Source organism: Kryptolebias marmoratus, linkage group LG11 (genome assembly GCF_001649575.2).
Source record: "Kryptolebias marmoratus isolate JLee-2015 linkage group LG11, ASM164957v2, whole genome shotgun sequence".
Taxonomy (NCBI): Eukaryota; Metazoa; Chordata; class Actinopteri; order Cyprinodontiformes; family Rivulidae; genus Kryptolebias; species Kryptolebias marmoratus.
In genome coordinates this window covers 16,189,507-16,203,864 of record NC_051440.1, presented here as the reverse complement: position 1 = coordinate 16,203,864, position 14,358 = coordinate 16,189,507, and the positions used below count along the sequence as shown (strand labels likewise).

The following is a 14,358-nucleotide window of genomic DNA, read 5'->3' as shown; positions in this document are numbered from 1 at the left end:
CTGCTTCTATTTTCTGCACAAACTCCACACCGTTAGATGATTCTAGGCTGACAGGAGCGCACGTCAACTTGGTTGCAGCAAAGAGGTTCTTTTTTTTTTTTAATTTTATGCCTTGTTGACACGGATTTAGAATAATGTCTTGAGCAGCGAAATCGAGTCTGAAGTCGAGTAGCGTGCTTAAACTGCCAAAAAGTGGTGAAGTTTTGCTTTTAAGTTGTGAACTCTAACGAAGACTTACCGATTGAGTTTTTCTTGTTTCAGCTCCATGTCAGCCACAGCAATCAGCTGATCCAGCTTACACTTCGTCTCTATGATCTCTGCCTCTCTGGGGGAATAAGTTCCACCTTCTTTCTTACGCTGATGGAGCCTAACAAAAGTCAATAAATGGAAATGGTCACACGAAGCAGGAACGTGGCACGTTTAGAGCATTTTGAGGTGGATTCTGGTGAACAAAGGAGCGTTTGCGTCTTCCTTACTTGACTGAGCAGCAGATGATGATGATGAGAAACAAAGCCAGAAAGAATGACAGCAAAACACCCATAATGATCTGCTCTTCTCTGGTCAACAGCCCGCCAGCTGCGGGGTGGAAGAAAACAAATGTTTAGCGTATAGCAAAGGCGGAAATCCCGGGGGGGCTCAAGGGGGTCCAGACCCCCCCGAATTTTGGAAAAACCTGAGATTGTCCCCTTCAATAAGTCAAAACATAGCCACCATTTATACAAGCAAAACAATAAAGTTATCGCATGTACCGCTAACATGTACCGCTAACATGTACCGTAGAGCTAGCATGAAGCTAGCTTCTAGTTAATAGCAACTAGTCGACAACAGACCTTGTTTGGTAAACATTTGCTTCAGCCATGAAATGTGATTGTAAAAATACTGCAGACCAGCAAGTTTTTATAAATTTTGACAAAAAGAAAATTGAGAAACTTTATTCAGACGCTGCCATGTTGTTTACATGACCCGACGTCTTCAGTGCCAGCTTCATCCAGCCGGTTGGCTACAAAATCTGCCATTCTACCTTTACAATTTGAACCCGAGCGGATTGACAGAGAGAAGAAAGCAGAAATCACTTCAAATTCACTTGAAAATGAGAAAGATCGGATAGACGAAGAAGAGAGAGCCGCTAAAGGGGCTGCTGTTCATGCAGCAGCTGCTAATGCTAACTCGGAGAGAGCTGCAAAGAGCGCCGCTTTCCGTCACATCAGGATCAGATGTATTCTCACACAGATAAGACAAGTGCGTTATTATACAATAATTAGTGATTATATAATAACAGACGCAAATATTGTGCCAATATCGGCTGGATGGGGCTAGCGCCAAAGATGCCAGGTGATGTCAACATAAACAACACAGCAATGTTCGAGTAAAAGAAGTTTGTCAAAATTTGTAAAAGCTAAACAGTCCACAGTATTTTACAATCAGTTTTATTGCTGAATTTATATATTTGTATCAGGGATTTAGTATTGATAAGGAACACTGTTACAGTTAATTTTACAGTTAATCTTATTATTAAGTACATTTGGCCATGACAGTTCATGTAGCAGTAATTGGTAGTAGATTATAGCAGTAATAGGGGTCAAATGGAATTTCTGCCCTTGGCATACAGTGACTTTTTGAAGTGAAACAGTGTAAATTCTTGGCTCACCTGAAGTTCTGATGTGCTCTGAGTACTCAGAGTCTGTGTACTGGCCTTGAGTGTTTGTAGCTCTGAATTTAAACCTGTTAACAAAAAAACAGCAGCGCAGCAGAAACACTGAAGTCTGACAGAAAGTACTTAAATTTTTACCTTCTTTTTTTTTTTTGCATGGACAGAATGTGTCCAGTTGACTCACACATAGACAGTGTTGGGCTTCAGAGGCCCGTTGCAGAAAGGATCCGTGTTGTTCTCCTCCATGCAGCTGTCGTTCTCCCCGATCACATACATCCCTGAAGTGGACTGGTTTTGCCTCAGCAGCGACGGGACGACCCCGGACACACTGCGAGCGCCTCTGATCAAGGTGTTCGTACGCGACGTGTTGTCCCTCAACAAACACGGGGGGTTGGGGAACCCCGAGTCTGTAAAGTATGGCGCGGGACGATGGAAAAACGCCTCCCTCCAGTTGGTCATATTGTCGCTGTCTCTCACTGTGGCGGCATGAAAAGTTGAAGGAAAAGAAGGGAGTGAGGATGAACTGGGTCATACTTCGGATGCTGTTAGCTTTGTGAGCTTAGGACAGCGACATGCTGTGGAACGGGACTCTGCTGGAGAGTCTAAACACGAAAAAAAAGCACCAAAAAACACAAGCGTATCCAACTAAAAAGTGATCGCTGTCATACCCCCTGACTCGGCCACGATGACCTGGATTTTTGTGATTGGCCCGTTATCGTCACTATAGAAACAGGCAGGCATGTGGATGGTTATACTTCTGTGGGTTACCATGGCAACCCCTCCATGGCCCAGCACTGCTTGGGGTTTTTGGGTTGGCTTGGACGGGGCTACAGCACATATAGAGGAGACACAAACACACACACACACACAGTTAACAGGTGAACTGTGTAACGCTGAGATTTAAGTCTGTTATGTTTACTTGTTTAATAAACAACAGGAAAATTGCTTTTGTACGTGATCAGCACAGATCTAATTATATAGCTGAGTTATATTTGCTACATCATAATGAGCAGAAAAACGCCGTGCAGCTGCAGTTCTGTCTCGTACTTTTTCTCCTGCTGGAAGAAGAAAAAAGGACACTGCAGAGAAGAGATGAGGGGGACTCTACCTTTAATCCCTGTGGTGATCTGGACATGTGGACTAAGTGGGCTTCTGCCTGCACTGTTCTTTGCTGCAATCTACAAACAAACAAGCACAGAAAGAAATTTTAAGAAGCAAAACAGTCAGTTTTACTAAAAGTTTTGAGAGATCTTTGAAAGTGGGGTTCTGGAGAAATGCTATGTACCATTAATACCTGCAACTGGTACCTCTTTAAACAGCCTCCATTCAGAGAAATAAAGTTTTAAGTCAGACTGGACTGATGAGATATCAGTCAGTGAGGACCAAAAAGATGCTCAGGATTTTGTTTGAAGTGTGATTAAATATCCATCAAGATGCATCGATAATCTTTTTGTAAACTCAGGCCCCTACATTGGAGCTGAATTTCTACCTCCAGCACACAGATTACAGATTACAAGATCATCTAAAATTTATCTCAGCGTTCCCAGCCCATGTGACAGATGTAATACCCCTCCTGTGAGGTATGTTTTTCACCTGCCCCAAACTTCAGTCATATTAAGCTTTTATTTTATAATTGTTTCTTGTTGTTTTTGGAGTTTTATTGTAACTTTGTCCATTTTTGGATTTTCCGAAAGACCCTATTCAAATTCTTAGTAATAAACAAATGAATGGCACTTTTACCACACTGCTGACTCAACAAATAAGTGTTTGTTTTTCCTCTTGGACTAATTTGCATGTTGTTTCTTCTGGTTTTTTTCTAAAGATTATAATTTCTGTATATTTTTGTTTTGTTTGTTAGGGCCTTTGGATATTTTTTACAAATATGTTAACAAATATGTCTGCGTTTGTAACATCTGATTTCTTGAACTTGATACGTTGATATTTCAGTTAAAAAGTGCATCAGTAAAGTTTAAACAAATTCTATGTAAATAGCCATGCAATCTGAATCTGACAGTGATGTAAAGATGAATTATCTGGAGTTGTTTTAGGACTACAGCACTTCAACTTGATCTTGTCACAACAGGTAAGATAATAACTGTTCATAACCTTTCCATAAAATAAAGTTCTGAAAAGTGTAATTATTTGTCTGTTGTTAGTGCAGGTAAGACACTGTTGAACCAAAACATGTGAATGTGTGAAATATAGAATGCATTTTGTGTTATATGTTAATACAATAACATATAAACATGTAATGCATGTTCTGACATGACTACTGTGTGTAAATGAAATGGGACAATAAAGTTTTACACTGACGTGACATCTGTGCAGAATGTGTGTGCTTTTTACCCGTATACTGTATGTGTGTCCCCCTTTGAGGCCCTCTATGAAAGCGACCACCATGTTCGGTTCTTCGTGGATGTTGTTGAGGCTGATGTTCCTAACCAGCTGCTCCTTCTCGTACACAAACAGGAAGTAGGCAGTGATGTTTCCGTTGGGCTCCTCGGGAGGACTGAAGCTCACCCTCACCAAGGTCACGTTCGACGGGATAACGGAGACGGTGACATTCTTGGGAGGGTCTTTTGGTTCTGGGAAAAGAGAAGAAAGGATGCAAAAATAGAGCGGTAAGCTGATGAGCAGGTGCTAGAGTAGGAGTGATAAAGTCGAAACCTACCTTCCTCCATTGTTTGAAAAACAATAGGCCCAATTGCTTTGCCATCAGCGCCAGCATCCTCCAGGGAAGCAGTGAAGGCGGTGACGGTGACAGTGTAGTGGGTGAAGGCCGTCAGGTTGGTCACAACAACAGTCATCAGCTCTCCTGGAGCTCGGACTGTTGAGAAGTTCACACCAGGACCATCCACCTGAGAAAACAGAGTTTATAAAAGCTGGAAATGCCTTAAGCTGCTCTTTAAAAAAAAACAAACAAACACCTAAAACCTCAGTGATTTAACACATTAACCTCAAGCTATTAACGCGATTAACATGTGACCTGCACAAGGTATGAAGTTGGTCCTGAGAGAACAGCTGGAGCCTCCCACACGATGCGAAGGCTGGTGGAGGTGGAGGTCACGTTCAGGTTACGGGGAGGAGCGTCGGGGTCTGAGGAGGTGAGATGAGTCAAAAAAATAAAAGAGATGTGCTGCAAACCTCAATGCAGCGGCTCAACTTATGCCTGGCTGACATGTCATTCACACAAGACTAAACAAAATCAGAGAAAATAGGTCATTCATTCTCTCAGATCCTGAATTACCACACTAAAGACTTGCATGCATTAGTGCCATCAGGATGGATAAGTTATTATATTTAGGCAGTTTATATTAGAGCGTAAAGTGATTATGCTAATACACACTCTGACGCTGTTAATGTCTCAGGTGTTAGGAGCCATTTGGTCAAACTTTTAAAGACTTTACAGCTAAATTGTGGAATGTTAAGTTATTACACGTCATTAGCAAGATAACATAAAACACAGCTCTTTGAATGACTTTCTTTGTTCATCTCATTTAAAACTAATCTAGTATTTGTAAGTGATAACAGTCTAAAATAAGTTTAAAGACGTGGTCCTGCAGGATTATTATTAGTATTATTATGCTGCAACACCTTAAGACGGTTCAGTTTTGTGCAAGTGATTGACTCATTTGTCTGAAGCTCTAACTTGCTGGCAGCTCTCATTTAATGACATAAAAAGGTCGTATCATCAGTGTGTGGTTCTTACTTCCAGCCAGAGTCATTGCATATTTCCAGTGCGTATATTCTCCAACTCCGGCGTTGGTCACAGCAGCCACTTTGAAGCGATAGTTTCTGTATTTTGCCAGGGCCTGGAGGGTGACGCTGCCTCCTTCAGCACCATCTGAGGCATTCACTGACACGGTGAATTCGGCGTCCACGCAGTGTGAGGCGAGCTCGTCGTCTGCAGTTGGCTGTGCGATCGGTTCACAATCAGTGGAAAGCAGCTGCGCGACGATGTGGTACTCTTTCAGCAGGCCCGGAACAGAGAGCGGCGGGGCCCACTCAAGACTCAGACCGCTCGAGGTGATCTGAGAGAGGGCAAGAGAGCGAGGGGCGGCTGGAACTGTCAGGAGACAAAGGGGAGTTCATCAGGCGTCCGCTCTCTGTTAAATGAGCATCAGCTGTCAGCTGGACGTTTAAAACACCGAACATGGTCAACCTGATTCAGAAAGGGTGGAGGCCGTGCAGTTTACGCCGTCTCCTGGTCCCGCAGAGTTGACAGCGGTGATAAAGAAGGCATAATCCTGCTCTGGTGACAACCCGGTCAGTGTGTATCCAGGCGTGTGGGTCTGGTCTGTGAAGTTCTGCAGGTCGACCGCTATTATGATCTCGTAAAACAGAATCTGTCCGTTGGGGTTGGCTGGGGTGTCCCAGGAAAGCTCAATTGAATCCCAGCTCACTCCTGAGCAGGACAGGTTCCCCACAGCATCAGACACTGCAGACAGAGACAGAATGAGAGGGAAGTGAACAGACTGAGGCTAAAATGTGTCTGAATGCAGACCTGATGCAAAGTTAAAGTCTCTGGGTTCCAGTAGTTCACATGATCTAAACAAAAAGAAATTCTAAACATTACAACCTATTTAGTTTTTTGGTATTATAGTGAAGTATTCTGCAGGAACATTGTTCCTCAAATAAATTTAGCTCTGTTTCTTGTATATTCATGCAAAGTGTTGATCTGTAAGGTTCCTCTATGGTTTATAGCAGGGGTGGCCAATCCTGGTCCTGAGGGCCACCATCCTGCATGTTTTCCTTGTTTCTCTGCTCCAACACACCTGATTTAAATCAACGGGTGATTAACAGGCTTCTGCAGAACATGAAGAGGTAATTTAACGTCTGAATCAGGTGTGTCGGAGCAGGGAAACAAGGAAAACATGCGTGATAGTGGCCCTCGAGGACCAGGACTGGTCACCCCTGGTTTATAGGTTCAACTATCAGCTGTGCAGGAGTTTCTGTGAGACGTTTTCCGTGAGACGTTTGCAGATCCTCCAGTTTCCACTCATGGCTTGAAATCTTGCATGATTTCAAACTGTGGAAGCCTCTGAACTGACTGAATGAAAGAGTTTATTGTCTTTTGTGTCTGGCCCTACCATGCTGACAATCATAGCTGGAATAGGCTTATAGAAAATGAGTAACTGTAAATGATAAATGATATTTGTAAAAAAAAAAATCCATATTTTGTTAATTGGGAGTATTTTAACATTTATTTACTCGCTGATTCACATTTTTATCAAAAGGACAGAAAGGTTTTGCAGAATAATATCAATCTCAGGTGTTAAATTACTGGTGTCACTCTTTTTCCGCAGGGCAGCTGTGCGTAACATTGTGTCAGATGTTTTTGTACGTCTTTTGTCCTTGTCTGTCCTTTTTCTTTTTCCTCTTCTTTCAAAGGGTCAGCCTTACACTGATGGACTGTGTTCCCTTCCTGAAGTGTATTAGAAAGCATGTAAAAAGTTTTCAAGCTATGAAGCACAAAAGGAAGTTATTCTGTCCCAGAGGAGACACTCTGTTCCCAAACTGATTAAAATGCCCCCCCATTCGCAGTTCATGCTTTTATTCCTTCATTTACCTACGTGAGCTTAAAACACACTGCAGTTTTTCAAAGTGGGGATCTATGAAGTGCGGGTGAGAAGAGACCGTCTGACCTGCAGTGGCCTTGTGGTCAGAGCGTTCTCAGTTTGGAGAGGAAGGGAGGAACTTTCACAGAACATCATTTAATAAATTTAGAAAATGAAAGCCTCAGAAGAACAAATTTCTACTGTCAGAAATGACCCAAACTTGAAAATTGTCTTAGAGGTTTATGCAAAAGCTACAGTATATTGTCTGTTTTTCCGACTTTATTACTTTTGCATCACTTTATCACTATTTTCTCAATCAAAAGATTCTGTTGGTCCACACCACTGTGCAATACATCCTGTCAAAGATGGGCTTGTCAAAAAAAATTAAATTAGACTTAAGAGTCAGCCGACTGCTGGATACCTATTTTGCAAAGGTTCAAATGTTGGTATTTGTTTGTCCTTTTACACTTTTGTAAGCTCTACTTCAGGTAAGACACTAACCACTCACAGGTATTTAAAGCTTATATCCCAGAATGAAACCAAACACTTTCAAAATGAAACTGTCATTTCTAAACAAAACTCATGTGTGGATCTATTAGCATTCAAAGGACTGAGCAGAGATGGCTCTCAGCTACTACAATGCAAAATTATAGCTCAATATCTGTCAAACTGACTGACTTACAGCTTTTGTTTGTGTTTGATAAGGTTGATAAGCTGTAGAGCCCATCTTAAATGGAGTTGACTCCAAAAGTTAATTAGCTGTAGATTCAGTACATTCAGTGATTACGTTCTGATAGATTTATTTAAATCTGTCTGTTTTTTAATGAGATACTTTGCTAACAGACAGATAAACAAACACACACACGCCTTTCAGGCACTAATGACATAATATAGGCTCCTGATATTAGTTAGATCCTTCTTATGCCTGCATACCTGTCTGCTCCTTTGCGAAAAGTATTTTGAACTGAAAAAAACATCCAAATGTCAGCTTCTAAGAATAACTTTGAACAGTAAACTCAGCAGAGGCCTAAAACTGTGTGACTGTGCCTTCTTTTATGTGAGAACAGTGTGTGGTTTACCTGACTCGTTCGTTGTGAAGGTCACAGGGCTGCTGAATTGATTCCCGTGGCCCACTCTGGTGTAACTGTACACACTGATCTCATAGGAGCTGTGGGGCCTAAAGCCTGACAGGTACTCCATGGTCGACGGACCGGAGGAGTTCTACACAACCAAACAGAAAATACGTGCTAGATTAAATTATCCGGTCCTCATCGCTGGGTGATATCAGCGTATCGGCACGCATATGTGCCGTTTAAGTATAATGTTACTGAAGAGGGGTAGCTGGAGTGTGAAATTAGCCAGCACTGGTGTGGTTCTGTGAAGTGAGTGTGTGTCCTATTGTTACTCTGAAGGAGCTTTCAGTGTGTGAAATTAATGGTACCCGATGTGTGACGGTTTCTGTGATGAGGTCTCGGATCCGGAATCCGTACTTTATCACCACTCCATTGGGCTCCAGAGGAGGCTCCCAGCTCAGCCACACGGAGACTGCCGTGTGGTTAAATATAGTCAGGTTACGGGGAGGAGACGTGGGGCCTGAAACGCAGAATGAGACTGACTTTAGATCACACGTGTCGAGCTCAAGGCCCGCGGGCCAGATCCGGCCCTCTGTAACGTTTCATCCGGCCCCCAAGATAACGTTTAGATTTCATTAGGTCCGGCCCTCTAGTCTGGGACAGATCGAGTCTCTGATTCTTATTTTGCTTTAAAAAAAACTAAGCCTAATTAGTGAAGTTTTCTTTTGACAGTGACTTAGAAGCCAACAATATATAGTTTTAATTTCTGTATGATCAGGTTTTTATTGAATCTGTTTTAATATTAAAAAATTCATTTAAAAGCTGAGTGAGGCGTAAGAAATGACTGCTAATGATGTGCCTTTTGAAGTTTGATCTATTTGTCTGCGTTTATTAAAGTATGTTTGCTCTAAATTCTGTATAATCTGTAACTGGGAAAAGGTCATTGATATTTCTATATGAATGATTTGACGTAATACATCTAAAACCAAGGTTAATTTACGTAATTTTTAATAAATGTTGATTGGCCCTTGGCTAGGACCAAATTTTTAATTTTGGCCCCCTTGCGTCACTGGGTTTGACACCCCAGCTTTAGAGAAACAGCAGAGATTTATGACGAAGTTTTAAACCTGCAGCCACACTCACCCCCCTCATCTGTGTGAAGCTGCACGAGCAGGCTGGGCCCTGCGCCTTTCCGTGTCGCAGCTGTGATGGTGAGATTGTAGGCTGTGTATGAGAGCAGGTCGGTGAGGATGACCGAGGTGTTGGGGGTCTGTGTCGTGTTGGAGTCCCCTGGGCCAGACAGAGTGAGAGTGTACTCCGTTATTTCTCCATTGGCCTCCAGAGGGCGCTGCCACACCACAGCGATGGAGGACGTAGACAGGTTTGTCGTAGACACCAGAAATGGAGGAGAACTGGGAACTGAAAAAGAGACACGCCCACAAAAATGTCAGTGTTGCAGCAATTACACAAACGCTTCTTCATAGGTTAAAATCTGTGGGTAAACTCACTGTCATCATCTGTTCTCAGGTTCATGGTGCTGGTTTGGTTGTAGGCAGCACCAGCACCAGTTGCTGGAGTAACAGTCAGCACATAAGGGAAGTACTTCCTGAGCTTGGTAAATAGGAAGACGTTATCGGTCGTGGTGTGTTTGATGGTCTTATTGACAGCTGGGGTCCCCGAGCTGGTTATGTTTGGGAATATGCCGGCCTCCTGTAAGGTGAGGATGTAGTAGGGGCGACCGTTCGGCTCCGTGGGAGGATCCCAGCTCACGATGATGGCCGTGGAGCTGAAGATCTGAGCTGTCAGGTTTGAGACCGGGTCGCTCGGCACTGTGAGTGAAGATAAGTAGTGTTAGTATTTTCAGCTATCGCTGATCGTCTTTACTCTGTATTGAAGCATCAGGGCAGAGCATCAGCCAGATACTAACAATTTACAGAAAATAAACAGTAAAGTTTTTGTCATTTTTAACATATAGAATGCTTATTATTATTACAAGGATTGTTATAAATGAACAAAATGAGCAACATGTTAAAGTAGAACAATGGCAAATGACATTAATCAAACAGAAAAACAGCACAGCTGCAGTACTATAAAACATTGAGATGCCATTTTAAAACACACAGAGGCACAGAGGCATTAGGATAAGGAGTTTGCACACTGAAAATCTTGATTTGAAAGACAGAAAGATAGAAAAACATACTCATCCTGTTCTTCTTTTCAGCTCCTCTGGAAATATTGTATGAGCAGGAAAAAAAAAAGAGTAGAGATGTAGAAAAAAGAAGAGATTAAGCTTGAGATATTTATAAATTGAGTGAGTGGCTATAAGGAGCCGGGTGTCTGTGGGGGGGAGGAGGGGTCTAAGACCAGGGGAGTGAGACCCCGTTGGGTCTGGCTGTGCAGGAGACACAAGGTGTCCTGGAGGTCCGGTGTTTGGCTGATAGCGGAGCAGCTGGAGCACAGGTAGAGATACGAGGTCAGTCATCATTCAGACAGAGAATACTTCACAAACAAACAAACAAAAAACAACGGCTAGCATGGATCGTATGTGACAAAGTCTGGTGGCAGTCTGCACCATTTTTCCCAAAATCACATAAAAACCTAGAGATCCGTTTTAACACATTTTCTCCAAGCAAAGCCATTGTTGCAGTGTTGTCATTGTAAGACACAATAAACCTCCTCAAAGCTTGTCAGGATTAGTTTACTCTCTGTTTTGTCAAATTGGAAATTGCTCCGTGTGTTTAATCTCCTTTTATCTATGTTCTTTTTAATCCCTCACGGTTTTTGTCAAGCACAAACTGCCTGTCTGCGATAGCAGAAACTAACAGGACTGACATTTATCTCTTTTTTTTTTCTTTTTTTACTAACGGACTGAAGCTGTTTTTTTCAATCACAGAGTTTTTATGCAATTTTATTTAAAGGCAAGAGATTTGAAAAAGGTGTGCAGACTTGCCCTCCAGTTATACTCTGAATCATTACGTTTAACTTTATGTGTATGGATTTACATTATCCTATGAATGTTATATAAATGCGTGGGGTTTTTAGGTGTGTCTGACTGACCGTCCTCTGGCAGAAGCACGGTTATCGGCTCGGACTGGACCCCTCCGTCACCCTGTACGGTGCTTGAAGTCATCCAGATAGTGTAGTTACTGCCCCCAATCAGCTGAGTCAGAGTGTAGATGAAGGGCGAATCAGGAGAGGCACGGACAGGTAAATCTGAAACGGGAATTTTCTGTGCACACAAAAAAAGGAGCTGTGGTTATTTTCACAAACTGAATCAAGCATTCAAACAGCTGAAAAGTTGGTTCTGTTAACAGAGATGAGTAAAAAGTTAAAAACAAAAACAAACATCAGTGAGTATTCGCCTTAGCTGATTCCAGGGAGGTGATAGTAATTGGTTATAATTGTTCACACACTGAAGAGACTCGACGATACATTACCATTCAGCTGTATTCAGTTGTTTCAGTTCCACCTCCAATACTCACGCTTATTCCATCAATATTACAGGTATTATAAATTGATGAAAGAGCTGCTTCTTCACTGAATAAATCATCAATATTTTCTCGCTCACTGAATTTTCTGAATATCCACTTTATGTTTTGCACAAAACACCATATTGCTTAAATGGATCAAGATACAAAGTAATATAAACATCTAAACCTCGTTTCTGAAGCTTTTTACAGGTGAAAATCTCAGTGGCATAAGTGTATACATACGGTAACTAAGTTACCATACACACACACACACACATCATATGGTGTAAGCATCAAATGGAATTAAAAATAGGTTGTGCGCATAAATGCTTTCAATTATGGTTATAATTATGTACATGAAGTTTTGGTGAGGTTTGATGAGGTTTGCATCTGGGTAAACAACAACAATAAATAAATTAAAGGCCTGGAATTATAGTTATAGCTGTTTTAGAAAAACCTTGTTAATGACGTTATAAGCGATATCATGAATTTGTTAAGGTTTCAGAAGATGTGTTCGCAATCAGAGAGTGTGTGGTGAATGACTCTCAGCAACTACTACACTGAAACTTTAGCTCAATATCTGTAAGATTCAAATGAGTTATTTACATTTTTGTGTTGGCTATGGTTGATTAGCTGTAGCTGCCATCTTGAATTGGGTTGACACCAAATGTTATTGTGTTGTAGATAAATATTTCTTTCTGAAAGTTTCATTAAAATCCATCCAGTGGTTCAGGAGATATTTTGCTAATGCCCTGGACAAATACACTCAGACAGAAAAAATAAAAATATTATCTCTTCCCTTTTCCTTTGGTGTCAGACCAATAATTAATGACACAAAAAATCTTTTTCATCTTACTATGGCAAACTCTTTTTTTTAAAGCACCCCGTATTCTTTCTCTGATTGGCAGGCTGCAACAAATGCTCCTCAAAATAATTGTTGAAGTCTCCCCAGCCATCCATTTTCTTTACAGTTTGTTCTTGTTCGGGGCTGAGGGGAGGTACACCTTGGACAGGTAGCGAGTGCGTCACAGAGCCACACAGAGTGATCGTGTAACCTAACATGCAAGTATTTGGTCTATGAGAGGAAACAGGAAAACATGGGGAAAACCAAGGTGTGCTCAGGGAGAACTGCACAGCATTGTATGGCATGTTGTTGTTCCTCTGTATTTACCATAAGATAAAGAACCAGATGGGTTTCATTACACTCCTCTTAAAACAAGGTGTACTTTCATTTATGTAAACATATATCCCCCGCACATTCTTACCTTTTCTGCCAAAGTGCTGTTATCAGTGAAGTAAATAGTGTAGTGCACAATAATCCCGTTAGGCTCAGTAGGTGGCTGCCACATTAAGGTGACAGAGGAAGCAGTCGCATTTACAAAAGTCACATTCTGCGGGGGATCGAATGGCTCTGAAAGTCAGGACACAGAAAAAACAGACAATTGCAAAAGAAAACGTACGGTTTGTCTGCAAGCTGTGGCCAAAATAGACAAAACAAAAGTACCTGCTTCAGTGGTGGTAAAGCTGATATAGATCAGGACTCCTCCATCTCCCAGTTGGGTCCAGCTGGAGACAGAGGCATTGTAGCGACTCTCCGAGTCCACATTAATAACCACCGATGTTTCTGTCACATTCTGCCACAGCTCAGTTGTTTCATTCCTAACAAAGAAAACAAACATTCGTGTGAAACTTTTGCTTTTCCTTTCAAAAAAAAAAAAAAAAAAAAAAAAAAAACGCTACAAGGATTTTCAAAACTCACCAAACTCTGACAACGTAGTAGAGAATGTCTGAATTCGGATTAAGCGGTGGCGCCCATGACAACTCTACCTCATAGTCTGACAACTTCCTGGCTCTGAGGAACTGAGGGGGGGTGTCTGGGGCTGAGACAAACAAGACTTATGGGATCTGAAAAGTTGAGGTGTATTTATTTCTCACAAAGTTTAACATCAGAAGTCAGGAACTGGGATCTCCCCAAAGAAAAACGCCAAGAGAGGAATGACATGTTGTCCTGCAAAGAAGAAAAACTCTTAGATTTAGTTGCTTGTGACGAAGATGCTTGTGCCTCTCGGTGCTGACGAAAAGAAATGGGGATGACAGAGGAAGAGAAACCTGTGATGTAACATTATTTGCATGAGGTGAAGCAGATCCATGTAACTGAGCGGAGGAAGACTGGAAGAAAGGCAGATTTAATCAGATGTCCTTCAAACGTTATCAGCCGGGTGAGATGTGATCATTCAGACTCCTGGAAGAGAAAACAACCCCGCCACACACCCACCCATCTATCTCACCATCCTCGAGTGTGGTGATGTTGAGCGCCTCGCTGCTGTGGTTTCCCGGCCCGACTCGGGTGTGTGCCTGAACCGCCACGCAATACTGCGTGTACTTCCTCAGGTCTGTGATGTGCAGGAAGTTGGTCGGCGAGGTGAGATTCAGGTGGTGCGTGGAGTTCCAGAGGTCCAGGCTGTAGTGAGTGATGACCCCATTGGGCAGCAGAGGAGGATGCCACGTCACGTTCACCTCACTGGGACTCACAGACTCATAGGAGAGTCCGTACGGGGGACTGCCTGGAACTGCAGATGGAGTACAGAATCAAAATGTGGTGTGAA

At 42.2% G+C, this 14,358-nt stretch overlaps 1 protein-coding gene across 1 annotated transcript in view; it reads right to left on the bottom strand.

The window, feature by feature from the left end:
- The window catches only part of ptprq (protein tyrosine phosphatase receptor type Q), a 48,087-nt gene that overhangs the window by 9,280 nt on the left and 24,449 nt on the right, over positions 1 to 14,358 (bottom strand). The window contains exons 33-48 of the mRNA XM_017405587.3: positions 14,041 to 14,322; positions 9,791 to 10,111; positions 9,426 to 9,701; positions 8,651 to 8,802; positions 8,289 to 8,430; positions 5,814 to 6,089; positions 5,361 to 5,717; positions 4,638 to 4,747; positions 4,323 to 4,509; positions 3,998 to 4,236; positions 2,760 to 2,829; positions 2,320 to 2,478; positions 1,836 to 2,127; positions 1,649 to 1,722; positions 477 to 576; positions 239 to 367 (exon numbers count right to left, since the gene is read on the bottom strand). Of these exons, the coding sequence (XP_017261076.1) occupies positions 239 to 367; positions 477 to 576; positions 1,649 to 1,722; positions 1,836 to 2,127; positions 2,320 to 2,478; positions 2,760 to 2,829; positions 3,998 to 4,236; positions 4,323 to 4,509; positions 4,638 to 4,747; positions 5,361 to 5,717; positions 5,814 to 6,089; positions 8,289 to 8,430; positions 8,651 to 8,802; positions 9,426 to 9,701; positions 9,791 to 10,111; positions 14,041 to 14,322 (3,166 nt within the window). The remainder of the gene's footprint in view (positions 1 to 238; positions 368 to 476; positions 577 to 1,648; positions 1,723 to 1,835; positions 2,128 to 2,319; positions 2,479 to 2,759; positions 2,830 to 3,997; positions 4,237 to 4,322; positions 4,510 to 4,637; positions 4,748 to 5,360; positions 5,718 to 5,813; positions 6,090 to 8,288; positions 8,431 to 8,650; positions 8,803 to 9,425; positions 9,702 to 9,790; positions 10,112 to 14,040; positions 14,323 to 14,358) is intronic.